At 41.7% G+C, this 22,457-nt stretch overlaps 1 protein-coding gene across 2 annotated transcripts in view; it reads right to left on the bottom strand.

Annotated features, from left to right (window-relative positions):
• PHYHIPL (phytanoyl-CoA 2-hydroxylase interacting protein like) overlaps nt 1-20,123 on the bottom strand; it is an 81,041-nt gene extending 60,918 nt beyond the window's left edge. The window contains exons 1-2 of one of the 2 annotated variants that reach the window (XM_079975726.1): nt 20,058-20,123; nt 18,847-18,928 (exon numbers count right to left, since the gene is read on the bottom strand). In XM_079975726.1, the coding sequence (XP_079831852.1) occupies nt 18,847-18,928; nt 20,058-20,108 (133 nt within the window). In that variant the 5' untranslated portion in view covers nt 20,109-20,123. Of the gene's footprint in view, nt 1-18,846; nt 18,929-19,495; nt 19,612-20,057 lie in introns of those variants that run through there. The other variant, XM_079975728.1, reaches the window with a different exon arrangement.
• Between the last annotated feature and the right edge of the window lie 2,334 nt (nt 20,124-22,457).

Here is a 22,457-nt window from a genome sequence, read left to right as displayed (position 1 = left end):
AAATTGGGTAGCCATTCTGTGCTTTTTAAGGAATAGGTGCTTCCAAGAGAGGAGTTGCAACATAATCAGCTTAGAGGAGCTTCAGGTAATGTGAGGAAAGAGTTTCTGATATTGAACATGGAACAATCTGGAGGTTCCTTCATCTTGTGCCAATGACCAAACAGAGCTTTTACGTAATAATTATTGTAGGCAAAATTCTATTTTATTAATTGTACTCTTTTAGAGACTCCTTTCACAATCTCTTGCTCATAATCCAGCTCACAGGATCATTTGTGTATATTGACTGTGATATCTAAATCCACATATATGTGTTGCTCACCCAAACCACAAATCTGCTTTTTATCCTGGGGAGGAAAAGTTTTAAGATGTGATAACATGGACAAGTGGGAGCAACTGCAGGAAAAGCTGAAGGTGAATTCTTATGTTTATGCAAGGTATGTGGATATTGGAGTGTTTGCAGAAGTCCCATTGAAATGAATGGAAGTTAAGCAACAGCATAGCTTCAATAGATTCTTATGAAGGAAGAGTTTACCTTCAGTGCATTGTGTCCATAATTTATCCTCTGTTTATAAATATGTTAAGGGGAAACAGGATTAAACTTTTTTTATAGGATGCTGCTGGGTGCCTAACCTTGAATGGGTGGACCAACATTTTTAATTACTGTTGTTGTTCTGATCTATTCAATTGCATTTTGATTTGAGCCAACTTGAACTGTTATTTACCTTAGGACATACTGTGCTCATGTGGAAACATTATTGAATGCTTTGCTAGATATAGTAACTGGATTCCATTCATCTTCTAGCTCCTTACACTGGAAGAGGGGACAGAGCCAGGCTTACCTTTCTTCTGTTACGCCCTAGTTCCATTTTACAACACATTGACTTATAGAAAGAAATGAATCTGAATGGCAAGTCTTTCTTAAGGTGGCAAGTATTTCTGAACTAGATGACAGGCCTGCCAAGCTGAAGGTGGCAACTGAACTGCAACCCATTTGTTAAAACTAAAAGCTTTTTTGAAAAATCGTGTTGATCAATATGTCAGAGCTCATATTGTACAGTTTTGTTCTAGAGAAAAAGATGCTGCTTTAAAGCCATTTGTATCAGATTTTGCAGAAAGAGCAGCGGAGGAGGAGGAGGAGGGGAAAAAGAGGAACTGGCTGTTTACATTTAGCTAATAAGAAGCCTCTTGGGACATATGATGTCTTGCTAAAAATAGGTCTACTGAGATTACTACTGCCAGCACATTACACATATCCTAGCCTGGCTGCACTGGATTTCAATTCAAAGTCCTGGTTTTGACCTATAAAGGCCTAAATGGCTCAGGGCTGCAATACTTCAAGGACCACCTCTCCCCATATGATCTGGCCCAGATCCTGTGATCATTGTGTTCCTCCTTTATGAGAGGTCTGGGCATGCAGTGGCTCCCTGTATGTGGAATGTTCCCCTAGGCAGTCTCTCTTAGCTTCTTCTATCTTTAGGTGCCAAGCAAATACATTTCTTTATAACCAGATCTTTGGATAATTATCATTCTTATCACGTTTTAAATGTTTTTGTGGGAGAGAGGTGGTTGGTTTTTAAAATTATAATAATAATAATATGTACTTTGTGTTCTCATTTTGTATTTTTATGTTTTGAACCACATTGTGATCTTTGGATGAAGGGAGGTATGCAAATTTAATAAATAAAACCAAATGAATAATATTTGTTGTGCTTGGGGAAAATACTGGGGGAACAGGTTCTCAGCAGCCATAAATGAAAACTAATGCTATGTAAAGCATTGCAAATCCTTTCATAACAGTGGCCCCTCAGTTGTGATCCAGGGACCACCATTAAAGTTCCTGAGACCATTAGGAAGTGCAGGGAGGTTTCCTATACTTACGGAGAGATAAGCTTGTAAAGGTTAACCTTTAAGCTGCTTTTCAATTTGCCTCTGCACAGTAGAACAAGTGGCTGTAGAAATTTCAAGGAGGGAGGGCTGGCTGGTGAACGGAACCAAATGAAGAAAAAACAGATTCCAGTGGAAGAAGCATTTGAACAAAGGAACAGGAAATGTATTGCAAGAAGCCTGCAGAAGAGCTTCTTCCTTCCTGCAAAATATTGGTTAGAAGGAAAGATTGTTCATGAGAAATGAAGCAAGTGGACGGAATTAGGCTGTTGATCAGGGAAGAACAACAAAGTAGTCACTTTCCCAAGGATTATTCTACATGATGCCTATTAGCATGAAAAAGTGTGTTGTCCATGAAGCCAAATAGTGGTACTCAAAATTTCATTTATAGAACTGGTGAGTATAATATGAGCTTGCAGGACAACAGGATGTTCACTTGCTCCTTCAAACTATGTGTACAGAAATGGCTGGCAGACCCAGACATATGCTAAGAATAATTATTTAATTGACACTGAAATGGAAAATGCCTAAATGTGTATTGGTAATTCTGTGGAAATTCCACTGCAGTATTCTAAGGTACTTTGAGCTTTAACTGAGTCGATAATTAACTATTTTTGTTTTCTGCTAGCTGACACATGAGTGTTTAACCTTAGATCACATGAGGAGTATTGAATTGCAAATCACATGAAGAGTATTGAATTGCAAATTTTGAAGGTAGTTGCTTTTAATCTTTGTTCCCAGAACAGAAGATGTAAATGGAAGATGTAAATGGCTCTCCAGATAAACAGCCTCAGGCAGGATGCAGGCTAGAATGGAGGCTGTAGGGAAGAGAAAAACATTTGCTTTTAGGTCTGTTGGAATTATGTAATATTTTGTAAGATGCTGAGCTTATGCCTTGGACTAGCATCTTATGGAACTGTTTGGATATATTTTTGTTGTTTTTGTTACATTTTGAAGAAAGTTCTGCAAGTAAAGCTTTTTAGCAAACTTATGGGTCCTGACAATGTTTTATTTCCAAATAGGAGCCAGTTTTTATGCATTCATTTGCTTCAATCTGTGCATTATTAGTATCTGCAGTAATATATTGTCTATATTGGCTACCCAGTCTGGGCTAAATACCAGGACTGTATTATGCCTCCTAATGTTGTCCTCACCTTTGTTTAAACCAATTCTAGTTCTATATGTTATACTAGCATTGAATACCAGTCAACTGACCACTTAGTATGCAATAATATTTGTGGTCAATTAGTCTAGCAAGAATGTCCATAGGGACCACCTGATAGCAAAAGCTAGGACAAAGCCTCCATCGAAACTAGCTCTGAGGGCTTGTTCAATCTCTTCAAAGTTGCTCACAGACACTTATAGTTGCTCAGCAACAGTTAGCTGAAAATAAAGATTATAGAATTCAGAATGCTATTTTTAGCATAACGAGCATTAATTATTTTGGTGGATTTTTGCAATACGCTTATTTCTGTTACAGTTGTACTATACGACCTTTAGCTAAGTGACAAACAATGTTTTGTCTAGTCAAATAGTCAACCGATGTGCTGTAATATTTTGCCATAGCGAGAAAGGATCCTATGCACATGAATCAGAGGAGGAAACCCACTGAACATAGAGGGGCTTCTAAGTAAATGGCCTTTTTCTATGACCTTTTCAAAGATTTTCTTGCTGGTATGATTGCTGGTTCTCTTTAAGTTGCTTCAACATTTCTAAGGGGACGTTTACGACTTTCACTTAAATACAATACTTTGTATTTTGCAACCATTCAGGCAAAGCTCAAGGCTGGAGGTCAACCCCTTGATGCGAAGGTAAGTCTAATGTTCACCATACAAATATTATACAAAGTATTATACTAAATATATATGTGAATCTGCATAAGCATCCTGCTGTCCTTTGGCACATGAAGCCTTTCTCTAAAAATGTGTTCAGAATTGAATACCAACCCCAAGTGAAATTTCCATTTTCAACAGCAAAGGGTTCTTTACAGGATAATCCAGACAGACCCCAGTTGGGCAGTGATGGGGCATGATAGTGTGATAGAGATATGACTGCATCCGCAACCTCATTGCTCACACCACCTCAAGTGGAAGGCAGGTGGTGGTGGGTGCAGGAATCAAGTCCAGTACTGCAATGATGGCAGCGGGACTTGTTAAGTATAATTGTATAATTCACAATAAAATGGAGAATGCTCACGTGTGTTGCTGAAGGCTTTAACATGGGGATTTTCCATGGGGCTATATTAAGCTGTCTGAGCTCCTAGATGGGTTGATAATTAACTATTGTTTTCTGCTAACTCCAATATGTTTAACTTCAGTTCACACAGGAGGCTATTCAATTGCAAATCACCATTTTGAAGGGAGTTGCCTTTGGCATTTTGTCCCCAACCAGTGTGGAAGTAAGATGTGATAATGGAGCTCACTGCAGGAGCTGCATAGCCTCAGGCTGTAATGGAGAAGAGAGAGTGAGTTTAAATCTCAATCCTGTTTAAAGCTATTTCTAAGAAGCTGAACCTGTGCTGGACATGCACGTGATCTTATGGAACTGTTTGGATATATCATTTATGTACTGTTTTTTGTTCTGTTCTGAAGAAAGTTCTGCAAGTAGAGCTTTGCATCAAACTTATGGGCCTCAACCATGTTTTATTCCAAAAGGACCCAGTTTGTATGCATCCAGTCATTTCAAGCTGCTCAATATTGGTATCTGCAGTAGGGTTGGTTATCAATCCTTTGGATCCCAGGCCAGCTCACACCACCATCCCCCAAACACCCTTCTACAAGCTACTGCCAGTAGGCATTTTGCTGGCAGTACTGTCTGCCCGTTTGGTGGAATAAGAGTTCTGCACTGGCGAAGTGATGCTGATGCCCCTTCACAGGTGTACTCTAGTGGAGAAGAGACACCTCTGACCTATTGGGGAAAAGAAACACAGCCTGCTACAAAGGCAGTTTGGATTACAGCCTCAGAGCCTTCTGAATCTGCATCCAAATGGCAACCCATGTTGGAAAGATTTCCCCCAGAATTATAATGTAGAGGCCCCCTCAAATACTACATTAATTCCCTTGCATTTGGCTTTCTTCAAGGTTGATTATCCATTCCTCTTGCAAAGGAGCCACTCTGCTCTGGGAAGCCATTAGGAACTTCCAGATTCACACCTGATCTTCCACTCCTAAATTGGAAGTAGATGAACAAGGACCTCATCTATTTTAAGCAAAAGTAATTAAGGACCTTGGCTTAATTACTCATCTTTATCTGAAACATTTTTTTTAAAAAAAGATGCAGTTAGATAAAATATTAGACAGCGTGTCCTTTGTAACCTAAATTAATGAAATGTTTTAACAGCCAGCTGCTGATAGTGTCAGCAGTGCTGTTATGGCATGATAAGGGTTTTCCTGATGTGTGCATGTTTGTGGAGCTGATAAAGGTAAAGGAGGAGAAAGTGGGTATAATTAACATAACACTGAATCATTTTCTACATTTATCTGTCTCTGAAACCCTCTTTGGCAATTCAGAGGAAGAAAAGAAAACCTTTCTATGCAAAGTTCTTCATTTCATTGCACTACAAACTTTCATGTGGTATGGATCATTATTCCTCTAACAATTCCTTCCTGGAGGTAGGAATGAATGAATGTCAGGGATTTCCCCCCCTTCCGTTTCTCATTTTTTAATCTTAAGCTCAGTTCACAACACTTCTGTATCAGTTTGAGATTTTTAATCATGAAAGTTCATCAGCATTTTAGGGTGTTTCGCTCCTAATACACATTTTTTTTCTCTGCAGCGATTTTGCCTAATATAACATTTTGCAACAATTCCCCTGATAAATGCATTTCTGTGTATTGCTTTCAGTAATACTTGCATTTCCACACACCCTTTCCCCTTCATATATGATTTTTTTCTACACTTTTCTATACTTAGAGAGCAGCATCACAAAATTGGGAGAAGTGGGAATTTTGAAGGGCAGTTGCTGTTTGCAATTAGTGCATTGTTTTGGCAATTTCAGTAAGTTCACTATGATACAGACTTGTCTCTCTTTCCCACCTGGAAATCCAAATACAGTTAACAGGTAGGCAGTTGTTGCTAGAAGTTTGATTCTGGTTAATGGAAGGGAAAGCCACCAGCAATCCAGGCAGGAGGTAGAGTCTCTTTTTCAAAATGCACAAGGTGTTTTGTGTTGGGGTGATGCTCTCCTTGAAAGAAACCCTCTCCCCACATGTCTTAGGCACAGAGAACAGGCCTTGGCCAGCAGAGTACAGACAGTGACACGGCTCACATGAAGAGGAAAAAAACTGTCTTACATGTTTGTCTCAGGACCTGGAGGGCTTTAAATGGAAGCAACTTAAACTAGACCAAGAAACCAGCAAGCAACCCAGTGCAGTTGTCATAAAATAGGCGTCTAATATGCTCCCCCTCTCCCAAGAGTTCAGCAAGAAGCAACTCAAAGAAGCATCACAGAGGTCTTCAAGGGGAACCCCAAAGAGAGTTCATTACCGTAGCCAATCCTAGAATTTACAGAAGGTGAAACAACATCAATTTTCCCCCTCTCCAAAAAGGAGGACAGAGGCATGTTTTGGGGAAGCATGTCTGGTTCTGCTGTGCTGGGTGCTGAGCCTAGAGGATGCTGCAGGGCATCACAACTATGGCGTAGTGAATTGAGCAGAATAGAAGGTGAGAGGGGAGCTGAATTTTGGTCTTGCACAGGGCAACCCTGAAATTTGAAAGACCAAAGTCTTGCAGATGTGCAGCCTTTATCACAAACCAAGATGGGAAACGGCATTCGTAGTCACTGCTATTTAAGAGCAGAGCGGTCTCCAGAAGTATCTAATTGCCAGCAAACCTCCTCTAACAGGGAAATTTGTTGAGAACTGAGATTTGCCACTGCCATTACATGTGCTTTGCCTCCTTCACTTATTTCATTTGTTTGCCACGGCTGAATCTTTCCTTAACAAGCTTTTGAGGAACCTCTAAATCTTGGGCTGTAATTAATCAAGATTTTTAATTGGGGCTGTCCCTGGTTGGCCGGTACTCTACACAAGGCAGCATTGCTGCAAACCATCTATGTTTGACATCCCTGGATACAGTCAATGGGTTTAATATGACGTTCTCTGTCAGTAAAGGATTTATTGTTATTTAACCAAGGGAATATTTTTCATCTCCATTAAGTAGTCTCAAAATATCCCCTAGATCAATATAATTTCCTGCCGAATTAAATAATCAGTTAAAAGTGAGGCTGTTAATTGACTTAAAAAAAATACTCCAAAACCTTCCATCAGCCAGCCAACTCGTAATTACCCATGGAAGATTTCCGGGTACACACATGTGAAAGAGCAAGCAAAGGAAATAGACGAGCTCTACTGCTTGGTGAATGCATTAAGGTTCAGTAACATACAAATTACAGTATGGTCTTTAGTTAGTGCATTACCCTTTTGCCCCAGGTACCTTATTAAGCTACTTATTTCTGTAAATTTGGGTGCCATTTCCCAGGTGAAAGCAATTGTCTGGAGGAAGCAAATGTCAACTGATTTAATTAGCCAGAAAAAGTGAGTTGACCGCTTTAACAGAACCCACCCCCTCCCACACATACACATAGGATGCAACCTCACAAGAACATGCAATTGGCAATTGTAAAGGCTTTGAGGTGTAGCTTTATCAATTACAGTTCACTGATCACTAATATGTGAAAGCTCTCAATTAGACCCAATTAATTAAACAGCAGGCTCTTTGTTCGTTGTGAAACCGACATTAAGACCTTTTCCAAGAGATCGACTTGGGTTTCTAAGTGTGAATGCTGTGGGTAGCTACTTCATGAAGTTAAACACTTCACAGAAATATATTATTACCAAAAGCTATACATTACCCTGTGTAGAAAGACTTGAATGATAGCTTACCTTGGGCATAATCAGATTAAAACTCAAGAGTTTTTAAGCTCTGCTGCTTTCAGTGTCCATGCTTAACTCTTTGCCCAAAATAAATCGTGTTCCCACACCACCCATATAACATCTGTAAGAAACAACTGCATAATTCAGTCAAATGATGTGGTTCCTTAAAGACATTACAGTCACACCTCGGGTTGAAGTAGCTTCAAGTTAAGTATTTTTGGGTTGCACTCCGCAGCGAGGACTAGACATGGAGGAAATTGCTCCCACATCATTCTGGTAACTGAGGCATCAGTTCTGAGTGGTATTGAGAGATGACCGACAGGCAAGAGGTGAAATACCACCACAAACCTACTTTTGATGACAGGAGAGACAGACAGCAGCTCCACACCACGCAAGGTAGCAGGTGCAAAATATCAAATCATTAACACTACTTTTCTATTTAATTCTGTATAAGGACACAAGCCCATCAAACTGACAATGAGTGGCACTCGCCAGTATATTGCTGCATTTCAACAACACACGTTGCATTTGAATGACCATTTTAAAAATGCCTTGATTCTATTTTCAGAAATTAATGGTGACATCTGACCACTCTTCTGCACTACTCATCAATATTAATAATGAATCCTAAGCCAACAATCAGTTTCCAGCCGTCACAGTAAATTTCTAGCCCTGGGCATTTGAGAAAGATCTGCCAATTGTATCCACCAAATTACAGGGTTGACGATTATGCAAATTACACTGTTCTTGCTTATGTAATGTGACATTATGTAACAGCAAGTCTGGGTGAAGTGAACAAGTTGAGCTCCAAAACAAAGGATCAGGACATCCTTTCACAGTTTTGTGCCACCTCTTGTAAAACCCTTCCACCCACCGGTCACTGTTTACGTCACAAGCTGGTGAAGTCCATAAATACATTAATAGCAGCAATAAAACGATCTTTCCATAAAAATGCAAACCAACAAATACAAGATTGGAAAACAAGTGGTGTGCAAAATGAATTCCAGATAAATGATTAATTATTTCTCTTTGCCCGGAAAATTGTTAATATTGATGAGTTCATTTACAGCACCGATGTTTGCAAAATGCAAAGTGCACAGATATTTGCAAAGTGCATCTTAAATCCTGTATGTAATGTTATATGGGGCATGATTCCAGTGGGAGAAGATTTGCTGAGGGAGATTGCTCTGCTGCTCAGTCATCTGAGCTCCTAGCGGCTTAAAGGGGGTGACAGTTTGGAGGAGGACGATTCAGACAGCAGGAGTTCATGGTGTGTACAACTTGTTCCTTAACAGGGCAACCCTAGACACAACTGCTGAGAAGTAAGCTTCACAGATAAGTGGGTCTGATAAAATGTCTGATAAAAAAGGATCGGGCGAAAAAATGCAGGAAGTATATTTACTTAGGAGTAAGTCCCATTGAGTTCATGTCTGAGAGCCACTTCCCCCCACAAATCCCAGGCAGAGGTAAGAATATATCATGTCTCATGGGCATAGCCAGGGGGCAGAACCTCATATTTGTATTGATTTAGGGGGGCAGTTGCCCCCCTGCCATCCCCTTAGCTATGCCCATGTCACGTCCCTACAGGACTGCATTTGTCTGGGTGGATTAGAAAATGTGAAGGCTAAAGGATGTACTACACTTTTTAAGTTGCCACTTCAAATGGAGTTAATTTATCCTAAGAAAACTGGCTGTATATCCTGGGAGGAATCCCTTATTCAAAACTGCCACAGAATATATCCAAGTGAACTTTTAGACCTTGCTCAGACTTTCCTACTCACACATATGAGACGAAGAAACAGAGACCGGGGGTGAGGTGGGGGGCAGAGATCTTTGCCAACCTGATTCCCCTAGATGGAATTTGAAATAGCAAGCCTGTCTCTCGAACTGCATTCGAACTGCTTTCGGCAGTGACCTGATGATGCACAGGCAGGCAGCAGTGAGATTGTCAGTGCTAACTACACACACACACACACACAGAGAGAGAGAGAGAGAGAGAGAGAGAGAGAGAGAGAGAATACACACGGGAGGCAGTCTGAAGATTGCTAGAAGGCAGATGAAGGTCACATCTCCAAAAGGAAAAATAAAAAAGAGAACATTTGTGCTTCTGTAGCAGTAAGGTGCAACATGAGACTGGACATATTTGGGAGTTGTCTTTGGTACAGCTCAAGCAGTCGGATGTGCATGCATGTGGGACCAGAGTGCAACCTGGAGAAATCCAGCATATGTGTTCCCCATGGACCCCCAAACAGGTAATGAGACATTTTGTGCAGCTCACTGGGTCTTATTGAAACAGGTAGTGTACAAAAGTGTAGAGATGGGTCAGTCTGTGGAGAAAGAGGCCGAGTAATTGCTAATAAGGCAGGTAGAAGTTCTCCAGATTCCGGCATGCTAAAACTACCACAACATGAAAGCAGGACTCTTGCAGCAAACATATGCACACTGCACACAGATGCACACTGAACACCTCCCCGTGTTAAAATAACTCTGTACCCTAATTAAAACAAAACAAGTTATTCATCTAAAGGTGTAATATTTGCTGCTGCAAAGCTTATAAAACATGATGCGTAGAATAAACGTTGCTATGAATACTGTGCAACTCCACAACTTAATTTCAAAACAGTTGCTACACTGGGCTCAGAGGTGGTTTCCGCTGCACTGGGCACTGGGCCTAGGGGGTGCCACAGGGCATTGCAACTATGATGTGGTGAATTGAGCAGAATGCTAGGTGAGAAGTGGAGCAAGCCTCACACAGGGAACTGCTGAATTTTGAAAAACCAAAGCCAACCCCTGCTAGGTTTCAATTTTCTACTGGTGTTCCTCTAGACTATTTCACTTCATGAACCTGCTAATGGAATACTTTATTTTCTCTCTCACTATCATTAATCACGGTGAAGTCCATCAATGGCTATCAGCCATTACAGCTGAATGGAGCTGCCATGTTCAGATACATCCAAGTGCAAGTTGCTACAGACAAACAAGGGAAGGCTGTTGTCTTCGCCACAACCCTTCACAGAGGCATCTGCCTGGTCACTGTTGGAAACCAAAGGTTGGGGCAGGAGGATTTTGATTCTGATGCAGCAAGGCTGTCAGTCCAAATACCTATGTATGTGACGAAAATCAAAGTCCCAGTCATCCCCTTACTGTTTCTGCCAAGGGGGAATGCCAGATCAGAGGGCTCACTAATAGTACTTTCCTACTCTCTGGAAATCTTATAGCCCTGAAGTGCCTCAGTTTCCAAATCAGGGAGGTGGTTGTGGTTGTGATTATTTTATTAGAAGCTACACACCTCAGCTGAAAGCTCTTACTGGTTCAACTTGTTGTCAATAGTTTCCCCATTCAGGAGTAGTCAATAGGATACCAACCAGTTGTAGTTAGACTACAACTCCCATCAGATCCAGGCAGTCAGCCTTTCAGCTGAAAGTGCCTATTGGTTCAACTTATCAATAGCTTAGGGATGCAGGTGGCGCTGTGGGTTAAACCACAGAGCCTAGGACTTGCTGATCAGAAGGTCAGCGATGGGGTGAGCTCCCGTTACTCGGTCTCTGCTCCTGCCAACCTAGCAGTTCGAGAGCACATCAAAGTACAAGTAGATAAATAGGTACCACTCCGGCGGGAAGGTAAACAGCGTTTCCGTGCGCTGCTCTGGTTTGCCAGAAGTGGCTTAGTCATGCTGGCCACATGACCCGGAAGCTATGCGCTCGGCCACTAAAGCGAGATGAGCGCCGCAACCCCAGAGTCAGTCATGACTGGACCTAATGGTCAGGGGTCCCTTTACCTTTACCTTTATCAATAGCTTCCCCTTTTGCCATACATGAGGCAGCAGAATGTAAACTAAGACACAAGCATTCATGCATACTCATATGTTCACCACACAGACACGGCATGATTCCCCAAGACTGTGTCAAACTTTTTAATGAACTCCAGCACCCTTTTATTTGCTTTTCCTAAGCACATCCCTGATCACTTCTGTTTGTATTTCTGAAAACTCTTATGTAAACTGCCAAGGAAATCATTTTGAATAGTAATGAAACTCTTACTTCCAAAGCTTGCTACCCCATGCCCATCCCATGAATTCTCTTGTAGCACTCTTTCTGCTTTCGCTCACTGTACTGTTTTCCACCTTGAGCAATAAGTTGGCTATCCAAATCTCTATTCATTCTGACATTCAGGTACTTAAGCCTAAGGCTCAAACATCTTTAGAAAGGTTGAGCAAGGTGATAATTTCTACTTCTGAAGACTGAAGCCTAGACAGACAGCGAACTCTTATTTGTATGCTGCCACCTGAATACAAAACACCCATTTAAAAAAATAATAATATTAATTTATTGCTTGCATAATGATGATCTGTCAGATTTTAACCCACCCAGTGTTTGATGGATGGCTCTTGAAATTAGAAGAAGAGGAAGCTTTGGTGTGAATTGTTTTTTAAACGTCAGGATAGAAAAGCTTTCTAGATACAATAGAGAATTTTCACTGTTATGTTTACATTAGAAGAATAGGAGAATAGGTATGTTAATAGCAGCAGTGGGCAGCATGGGATGGTGGCATTGCTCACCCAACCTCCAGTCAGTCATGTCTCTGCTGCTTAGTGGGAGATAGAGGGAGAGGGCTGAGGCAGTGTAAACACACAGAGCCAATGTGCTGCTCCCACTGGTGTTTATGGTTATTTCTTTGAACATGGAGGGGTCATGCTTACTGAACACAATGTGTTCCCTGAAAGGCATTCATTAGGTGACTGTTCACATAATAAGTCCACAATTTCCACTGATTCCTATGGGGAAAATTCTAATGCATTCCCAACCAAGGAGTTTTGTCCCACCCCCAAGAAAAAACAAACAAACCCCACCCAGGAAATGCTGAAAAAAAAATGCTCTGATTTGTCTCACTGCTCCCCCTCCTTCCCTCTGTTTGTTCCTCAGCCAACCAGCAAAAGGCAAACAAGTAAAAAAAAAAAAAAAAAGCCCTTTGTTTGGATATCTGAATCCTCAGTGTGAATAGGGAGGTTTGGGTACTAATTCTTCATGCTTGGATAAGTGAATTTTCACCTAGTGAACATTCAGAAAGTGATACCTAAGTGTATACACTAGACAGTAGCTTTTGTTTATTAAAAAAAAACCTTACATTTCCTTTGTACTGCAACATAGCACCCAAACTGAGCTGTGTGACATGACACCCATGTTGTTCAGGTTAACTGAAAGCACAGTCAAGATGGTGGTCTCTCAGCCACTTAGAAATACCGTACTCAATCTTTTTATAGTCTCAAAAAGAAAGAAAGAAAGAAAGAAAGAAAGAAAGAAAGAAAGAAAGAAAGAAAGAAAGAAAAAAAGCTGAGCCTCCTTGGACCACTATATACAAGATTAGTGAGCTCCTTTTGGCTTGATGGGTCAAAAGCCCTGCAGGCCTTTTGAGGCAGCAGTAGAGCAGTGTGGTGCTACCTTTAGGAAACCTAAACGTACTTTATTCTGCTCCAAGGACTATATTTTATTGAACTCCCTAAAACATGTAGTAACAAGTATTCACCTGCAGTTTTTCTTTTACTCTTTTTTATTTTATTTTTTAAAAACACACAACAGGAAGGAAGGAATCCAGGCATAAAATACAGCAAAACTGTACAGTTCCCACTATAGCAGTTTATCTTAGCTGACTCAAGCCCAAAAATCAAATAAAAATGTTCCAAATAAATGCTTTGATACAGCACAAGTCTTTGAAAAGAGGTTAGGTTCACGTTCTTGAGGCGGGAGGGAACTTAGTCCGAGGTGATTATTTTGTAGTGTAATGTTTTAGGAGGACCTGAAGCTATGGTATCATAGAATCATAGAGTTGCAAGGGACCATGAAGGTCATCTAGTCCAACCCTCTGCAATGCAGGAATCTTTCTCCCAATGTGAGACTCGAAACTATGACCCTGAGATTATGAGTGCCACGCTCTACCAACTGAGCTATCCCATAGTAGCATTGGTGCTAAGGGTGTTGTTGTTTAGTCGTTTAGTCGTGTCCGACTCTTCGTGACCCCATGGACCAGAGCACGCCAGGCACTCCTGTCTTCCACTGCCTCCTGCAGTTTGCTCAGACTCATGTTTGTAGCTTCGAGAACACTGTCCAACCATCTCATCCTCTGTCGACCCCTTCTTCTTGTGCCCTCCATCTTTCCCAACATCAGGGTCTTTTCCAGGGAGTCTTCTCTTCTCATGAGGTGGCCAAAGTATTGGAGCCTCAGCTTCAGGATCTGTCCTTCCAGTGAGCACTCAGGGCTGATTTCCTTAAGAATGGATACGTTTGATGCTAAGGGTAGAACTACATATTACACCAGGGATAGTTAACTCTGTTACACTCCAGATGTTTGACTCCAGCTCCCATTAACCCAACACTGGTCAGGTATGATGGGAGTTGTAGTCCCTCGCCATCTGGAGGGCCTCAGGGTTCACCGCCTCGGCATTACAATGAACATGGGACTAGTGACACAAATGGCCATCCCTATCAAGTTCTCTACCTTCTCCTCTGTAACATTTTGGAACATCCACCACACCTGACATCATCACCTGTGTTTCTTCACCCAACTCACTGCTACCTACCAATAGGAAAACATACCATGTAATGATGTAACAACATGGTGTAAGTGCACCTAAGTACAGTGGTACCTCGGATTAAGTACTTAATTCATTCTGGAGGTCCGTTCTTAACCTGAAACTGTTCTTAACCTGAAGCACCACTTTAGCTAACAGGGCCTCCTGCTGCTGCTGCGCCGCCGGAGCACAATTTCTGTTCTCATCCTGAAGCAAAGTTCTTAACCTGAAGCACTATTTCTGGGTTAGCGGAGTCTGTAACCTGAAGCGTATGTAACCTGAAGCATATGTAACCTGAGGTACCACTGTATTATGAGCGAGAGGCAAGAACATTTGCTACAGGACATTCTGTTTCAGCAATGTGAAGTTCTATATGAAGCAAGTGTGGTCAATGCCTGTATCAGAGACTATGGGGAATTCCATGAATGCTACCCAGAGCTACACAAGGAGAAGCTGGATGTAAGCTGAAGAGTATCTAAGCTAGAAAGTTCTAAAGATTACACACATTGCAAATATGATTTATTTATTCACACTTGGAATTTATGGTGCGTATTCTCAAGCTTATTTCGAATGCTCAGCCAGACTGCAATATTACTGGGCGATCAACCCAACATAAAGCCAAAGTTCCCAATGCAAGCCTAAGTATTTCTACTGGCATCAGAGTCTGAAGTCCTACCAAAATTTGTCATCGTTTGTATGAGAAATAATTTATGAGCTGGGGAAGAAAAATTCACAGAAAATCATGTACAAGTATGTGCGCGTCTCTGTGTAGCGTTTAATTAAACTAAGCAATGAGTTACCATAGTCACACAGCAGTTTCAAATGTACTGAGGTTCAATTAGCTAATCTTAAAACATTAACACATAGAAAAGAGAGAGTTGGGCGCAATTTATCAGATTCCTCTGAACAAGCTTAATTGAAACGAACCGGAGATCTACAGCTGTACTCTGACGCAACTCCTGTTCAAATTGAAGTGGCTTACACAGGTGAGATTCCCAGTAAATTGTTTCCCTTATTAGAAGCAAACGTCCTCACTTTGCCTGCCAAGCCTGTAATTAATTTTACATCTTGGTCTCAAGATGCTTTCTAGCACAGAGCAAGAATGATAAATAAAGAAATGCTGAATGAAAGTTTTAATGATCATTAGGGCTGTATCTGCAGAGAATTATCAGTAGCCATGAGCAAAGACGATGAGAGCACCAGAAGAAACTTGGAGGATCAGAATAAGGTCCCATCTGTCTAGCACACCACTCTAAGCAGTAGCCAACCAGATAACAACATCATTAGGAAGCCCACAACCAAGAAATGAAGACAACAGTTCTCCACTACAAGCGGCATTCAAGGGTATACTGGCTCTCAACCTAAGTGGTACCATCTTCAAAATGTTCTCCAGAATTCATGAGGACTAGGGTTTAAACAAAATAAAACTGAGATACTCCAGACTGTCAGTATTTTGCAGGAGGGTTTCAAACACATAACAGGAACTTTGTGCAATTAAAGTGGATTTAAAGTACTCTTTCACCGCAGTGCAAACAAAATCCACTTTAAAAAAAGAAACTGGCCTTTTGCAGCTTGGAAAGTGACCGGGAAATGCATGGAAAAGTGTGGAATGAATGAATGATTAATGGGATGACATATGTTGTTTAGTCGTGTCTGACTCTTCGTGACCCCATGGACCAGAGCACTCCTGTCTTCCACTGCCTTCCGCAGCTTGGTCAAACTCATGCTGGTAGCTTCGAGAACACTATCCAGCCATCTCGTCCTCTGTCATCCCCTTCTCCTTGTGCCCTCCATCTTTCCCAACATCAGGGTCTTTTCCAGGGAGTCTTCTCTTCTCATGAGGTGGCCAAAGTATTAGAGCCTCAGCTTCAGGATCTGCCCTTCCAGTGAGCACACAGGGCTGATTTCCTTAAGAATGAATAGGTTTGATCTTCTTGCAGTCCATGGGACTCTCAAGAGTCTCCTCCAGCACCAGAATTTAAAAGCATCAATTCTTCGGCAATCAGCCTTCTTTATGGTCCAGCTCTCACTTCCATATCACTACTGGGAAAACCATAGCTTTAACTATACGGACCTTTGTTTGGGATGACATATAAACGTCTCCAAAGCAAATCAAGATGAATACCCATTGCCATATAACCTCCCCATAAACAAAGCACAACAAATACACAATGAAGGCTGGATATAATCTAACCTGCAGATAAACTTTGTACAAGCACATCAGGCTGAATGCTCAATAAATAGGCTGTCTGGAGGAGCTCGATATTTAGCACCACATAATGAATCTGTTAATCACTAGAATAAGCCAATTCTTTATATGAAAGTATTCATTACTACAACATAGTGCTACCTTTTCTTACACTCTTCTCCCTCCCTCATTTTTCTTCATCTCAGATCCCATACACAAGCTTTTAAGCTCATCTCCACCTTTATGCATCCCTCTGTGACCTGGCAGGCATTACATTTCTAGAAACAAATCTGATTGTTTCCCTAATTTATACATTCGTAATGAAAATTTAATGACTTGGGTCTTGTGCATTACTCCAATGCATATTCAGTAATTATAATACATCTATTTGTGTTCATCAAATTATCGTTCCACCGCTATAAATGATTTTTAAAAATATACAGCATCTGCAGAAGACAAATTCTCAAACCAGGTTTAGAACAAAGATTACAATGCACTACAAGGAGGCATTAGTCTTCAGTTATCAAATTGGGGGATAAAATACTCTGGTATCTTTCGTCTTATAAGTAGCAAGGAATCTGGTGGCATGACTCAGTCCTCCATCTGAGCCTGTGCCTAAGGGATACAAGGTAGAGAACCTGTCAAACTAACACCAGCCTCTTAGACATGTAAAGGGTAACACAGTCTCCTGCAGAAGGTTTGGCCTCCAGCCCCCATTACCCCCAGTCGACAGCCATGGTGGTTGATGGGAGTGGGGCACCAGGTTGAAGAAAGCTGGGATAACCTGTCATAATAACAAAGATGAGCCATGCTGGATTAGACCAATGTTCCTATGGGAAACTCACAAGCAAGACATGAAGGCAACAGCCCTCTACTGTTGTTGTTCCTGGCATCTGGTACCACAGCAGCACACCATCTCTGAACCTAGAGGTTGCAATCATTCATTCAAGACAGTGCAAGAGTCTCTTGAGCAGCGATAGGCTACATCAAGTCATGTGACAAAGCCAGAATCCCTATAAAAAGCTTCCAGAGCAGGCTTGCCCTTTGCTTATTGCCTGCCACCATTAATGGCTAAAAACTGATCTCTCTCCCTAGGCCTTGCTCCACTGAGTTAGCAGGAACTGAATCCAACTTGGTTAATTACCGCATGCCATCCCTTAGAACATACCCCTCAGGAATCCAGGCTCCCATTTCCGGTAAGCAATCTATGTTCAAGAACTATGTCTGTGGTCCATAGTCCTGTTTGACCAGGATACTTGGATTAAAGCCCACTTAGCCCTAATTTATTTCAAGGGAAATTGGCTCCAGACTCAATGCTCTGACCGCCGGCTGTAGATCAAGCTGCCCATAGCCTGTCATATTGCTGATTACACTGTTATCCATGCCCCGCAACAACCATTAGTCAAGTCACTGGAGGTCACCAATAATAAAAAAAAAGTTTAAAAAGTAGCGCTGGAGTATAATAATAAAAAAACCTATGGAGAACTAAATGCAAAGTAATTTAAATGTACAAAAGCTGACCCACATTAGTGGCTGGAAATTAATTCTTCAGACACTTGAATTTCACACACAGAAAATGAAAGGTCCTCGAGTTAATAATATAACTAAATACTGCAAAATGTTCCATATTACAATTACTGCGTAAGTGCTAGCCCGTTTTTCATGTTGCAACACATCAGTGGCCACCCAGGACTTGTCTGAAAAGAAATAAAAGCTCCTTGAAATGCTTGAGTCTAATAATATAATTTCTCAGAGCTGGTGCAGTGTAGTGGCTAAGAGCACGTGCTATGAGCCCGGGCGTTCCTTCATTCTAAAACCATCTCAGTCACACATTGACTAAGCCTGTAATCGTAAGCACACTTACCAGGGAGAAAGTCCTATTGAACTCAGAGGGGACAGGTCTGAGTAGACCTGCAGAGGATTGCGCTGCGATTTAAAATCAATAAATAATAATAATGCTGTATAATGCATAAAGTGATCCCACCAGGTTGCATGAATTCAGAGTGCTGGGGGCGGGCAGAAGATCACACAGCTCCTCCATATATATTTTTTAAAAAAAGTATCTTTGCACATAGAAAACTAGTATTTCGTGGTGGAGACCAGGCCAAAATCCATCTCCATAACATTCTACTCTTGAATGACATAAATCTCCACCTGCAGTCAGAGGTGGTATATAGAATTGGCAGTGGTGGAGGGAAGCAAGAATAAGACCTTGAGAATAATGTGAACGTTGCAATAAAGAGGCCACTATACATTTCTTCATAACACAAATAATTCCACTCCCCCCCCCCACAACCCCCCCAAACCAAGAGACAGTTTGTGTTTGTCAAGCTTACTCATTCCATTGAAGCAAGTTCTCTCCCTATCTCCTAGCGCAGCTGGAGAAGGTGATGAACTGAGATTCAGAGAATATCCCTCCTGTTGAAAAAAGAAGACACTCTTGATGTGTTCATGCTCTTTTAGAGGTGCAGTTTTAGAGTAATGAGTCAGACTCTGATCTGGAAGACAGGTCCAAATGACTGCAATTGTCCATTTCAAATAAATTCAGTATTGTTTACTTAACCAAATATTCACAATCACATTGCGTTACAAACAGCAGGGGGCGGGTGGGATGAAAGCAGTTTCCAGCAGTACAATTTTGAGAACATAATTATATAATCAAAAGGCATGATCCTCCCCAGAATGTCACGACGATGACAGCCGTGGTCCTGTTGCCACATTTCTTTTGCCACTTTTAATTTCCCCATCTCTTTGTATCTAATAAGCATACTATGCTTATTTACTTGCAGTGAAAAGTCCCAAGCAAACACTGTGGGATGGACTTATAAAATAAGCATGCATAGGAAAAAGCTACCAAAGAAATTGCCACTGGCTTCAATCTTGGATCTCTATCATCATGGCTGCCCTTTTGCTAGGAATCCCTCAGTTCTTCTCATTTTCCTGACACTCATTCCTTGCCCCCCCCCCCAGGCCACAGGAACTTACACATTGGCTTATCTGCAGTTGTTTGGCCCCTGCTTAAGAAACCGCTCTTCCTTGCTCCCGGTGGCGATGCCTTTCCCCAGAGCTCTGTGTCATCCTAGCTGGCTGAGTTCTCTGTAGCCCACTTTCCTCCCTCTGGGTGGGAGGGGGGGAACCATGGGTGGAGCAGAGATGAGGAAAAAAACCCCTGGTTGGCTCTCAACATGGGGAGTCACCAGTGATAAACCAATCCAAAGTCAGGCCATGCCAGAGAGAAGACACTTTTAGGACAGCTGAAGTAATCACCATGAAACCAAAGGTCAATTCAGTCTAGCTCTTGTATATTGACTAAAAGATTTTTAACCCACCTTTTGGTTCAGAACATTGCAAGAAAAATTGACAATTAAAACTATATATACTTCATATGTTAAATGGCCTACCCAATCTACATAGTAAAAATGCCGATCATTATGAGGGGAGGAGTGCGCAGTATGGCCCTTCCATAGGTTTTCCCAACCTCCAAAGTAGTCTCCCCCCCTTCTATTGGCATATTTCTATTTGCATATAGGATTAATAACTTAAATACCTCCTGCCACCTGCTCTTCCTCCTGTTCACGTCCTCAGTGTATGTTCTCATGCCCAGTCCCTAGTAATGCAACTGAACATCTTTAGGCTGTAACCCCTATTTTGCATCCTCTTCCAGCTATGATGCTGTCTTCATTAATATTATAAAGATTAAAGGGCCTTTGTTATGGTTCTTTGGCACACATATTCAGCTGACTCTCTGTGCCACTGCACACATTGAACTGCATGAGAATAAACACTGGCTTGTCCAATAGACTTTCTCTTTCTGGACGAAATTCTCAGACTTTCTCTGTCCAACGGAGAGAGTGTTGTCTGTCTGACCTACTTGTTTTATTTTGCAACTCTCAGATTGCCATAGAGATCCACCGGTATAATACACTGAAGCTTTACACAATTGTATCCCAAGTCTAACCAGCATCCATGCAGCCCAGTAATGCCAAGAGGATTCAATCCCATCTCTTCCAGATCAGAAATAAGAGTGCTTTCCAAGGCTTGCAATTTTAGATCCCTTAGACAGAAATGCTAAGAGTCAAACTTAGGATCTGCAGGGCAGTTCTGTATTTGTCTACTCAAAAGTTAAGCTCCAATGAGTTGAATGGGAATTATTCCCTGGTAAATGCACACAGGATTGCATTCTTAATTTCTAAAACAGCCAGCGCTGATTTCAGAACACAGTAGAAGATGCAACAACAGCAGAAGATGGTCACCTATGCTCTGGTCAGTCGCATCACTGGTGCTTACAAGGAGGTGGGGCAAGGTGTGGCCAGTGATAAGATAAAGACACTCTGCCCATGGCCAGAGGTACTCTTACGATTTTACACATTGCTCCAGGTTCTACATATCTTACATATTCTACATATCCTACATATTTCAGGTTACCTATTCAATCAGCTTCTATGGCTACCGAGTGGCTGAATTTGAGTTCCTGGCTTGATTTGAGTTTCTGGAAGTCACCTATGAAAATAACGTTAGTTGCTGCTGTATTGCTACTAGTGCTTTCACTTGGAGAGAGAAATCTCCTTAACTTGCAAAAGGATTCCCTCTTGATGAGCCTACCTTCAACAGTCATTTGCCAAAGGCTGAAAGACAGACACATGGGGTTGCTGTTGTGGGTTTTTTAAATTAACATGACTAAAGGATTTTGTTTTTCTTCTTAAAACACACACACAGGGACAGAATTTTATTCAAATTAGAATGTGTATTCTGTAGGCTTCAATTCTGCTTTTCAGCGATAAGCAGCATGCACAACTATAACAAAAAGTAACAGCAAAAACCACAATAGTGGCGAAGGACAAGCCATCGCCCCCTGACAGGCAACATGCTCCATCAAATTTCAAACGTCTGAAATATTCACAGCTTTGCTGTATGGCACAAACAAGTCACCTAAGCTGCATCTCATTCCTGCACTCCATTATGTTTGGTGGTGACTTTCACTACTCTCACCGAGATCTGTAAACACCACCACCCTGTCATAGAGTTAAGAACTTCAGAACATATTATAATCAAGAATAGAAATAGCCACATCCCAAGGTTATGTCACATCACAACATGATCCCAAGAAACAGAAGCCAAGGTGTGGACTGGGACAACGCAGGCGCCAGCTGGCTCAGTGGCAGAGCACACACTTTGTGCACTAAAGGTACCAGGCAGTGGTAGACCTACATTTTGGGGACCCTGAAGCTCCAACTGTTATGAGGGCCCCTTCGCAACTAGCAATGAAATCTGGGTAACCACTGTTATTTTCTTCAATGGGGTTGTTTACAACAACCTTTACAACACCTATGCTACTGTTGAAATATAGGTAAAGGTAAAGGGACCCCTGACCATTAGGCCCAGTCGTGACCGACTCTGGGGTTGCGGCACTCATCTCACTTTATTGGCCGAGGGAGCCAGCGTACAGCTTCCAGTTCATGTGGCCAGCATGACTAAGCCACTTCTGGCGAACCAGAGCAGCGCACGGAAACACCGTTTACCTTTTCGTCAGAGCGGTACTTATTTATCTACTTGCACTTTGACGTGCTTTCGAACTGCTAGGTTGGTAGGAGCAGGGACCGAGCAACAGGAGCTCACCCCGTCGCAGGGATTCGAACCGCTGAACTTCTGATCGGCAAGTCCTAGGCTCTGTGGTTTAACCCACAGCGCCACAAAAAATCAATCAAAAAATCAACTCAAATTGTGTCTACTAGACCCATTTTTTTTAAAGCAGTTGGACTAAAGGTGATTTTGGGGCCCTTGAAGGATTAAGGCCCCTGAAACTTAAGCTTCATTAGTTTCACAGTAGATCCACCCCTGGTCTCAAGTTCAACCCCTGACATCTCCAGCAGCATTGGGAAAAGTTTCCTACCTGAAGCCCTGGAGAGGTGCTGCCAGTCAGTATAGACATTACCAAGCTCAATCTTCA

The sequence above is a fragment of the Podarcis cretensis genome, assembly GCF_951804945.1.
Source record: "Podarcis cretensis genome assembly, chromosome: 5".
In the NCBI taxonomy this organism is placed as follows: Eukaryota; Metazoa; Chordata; class Lepidosauria; order Squamata; family Lacertidae; genus Podarcis; species Podarcis cretensis.
The sequence above is the reverse complement of the archived record's forward strand: the minus strand, read 5'-3'. Positions and strand labels throughout refer to the sequence as shown.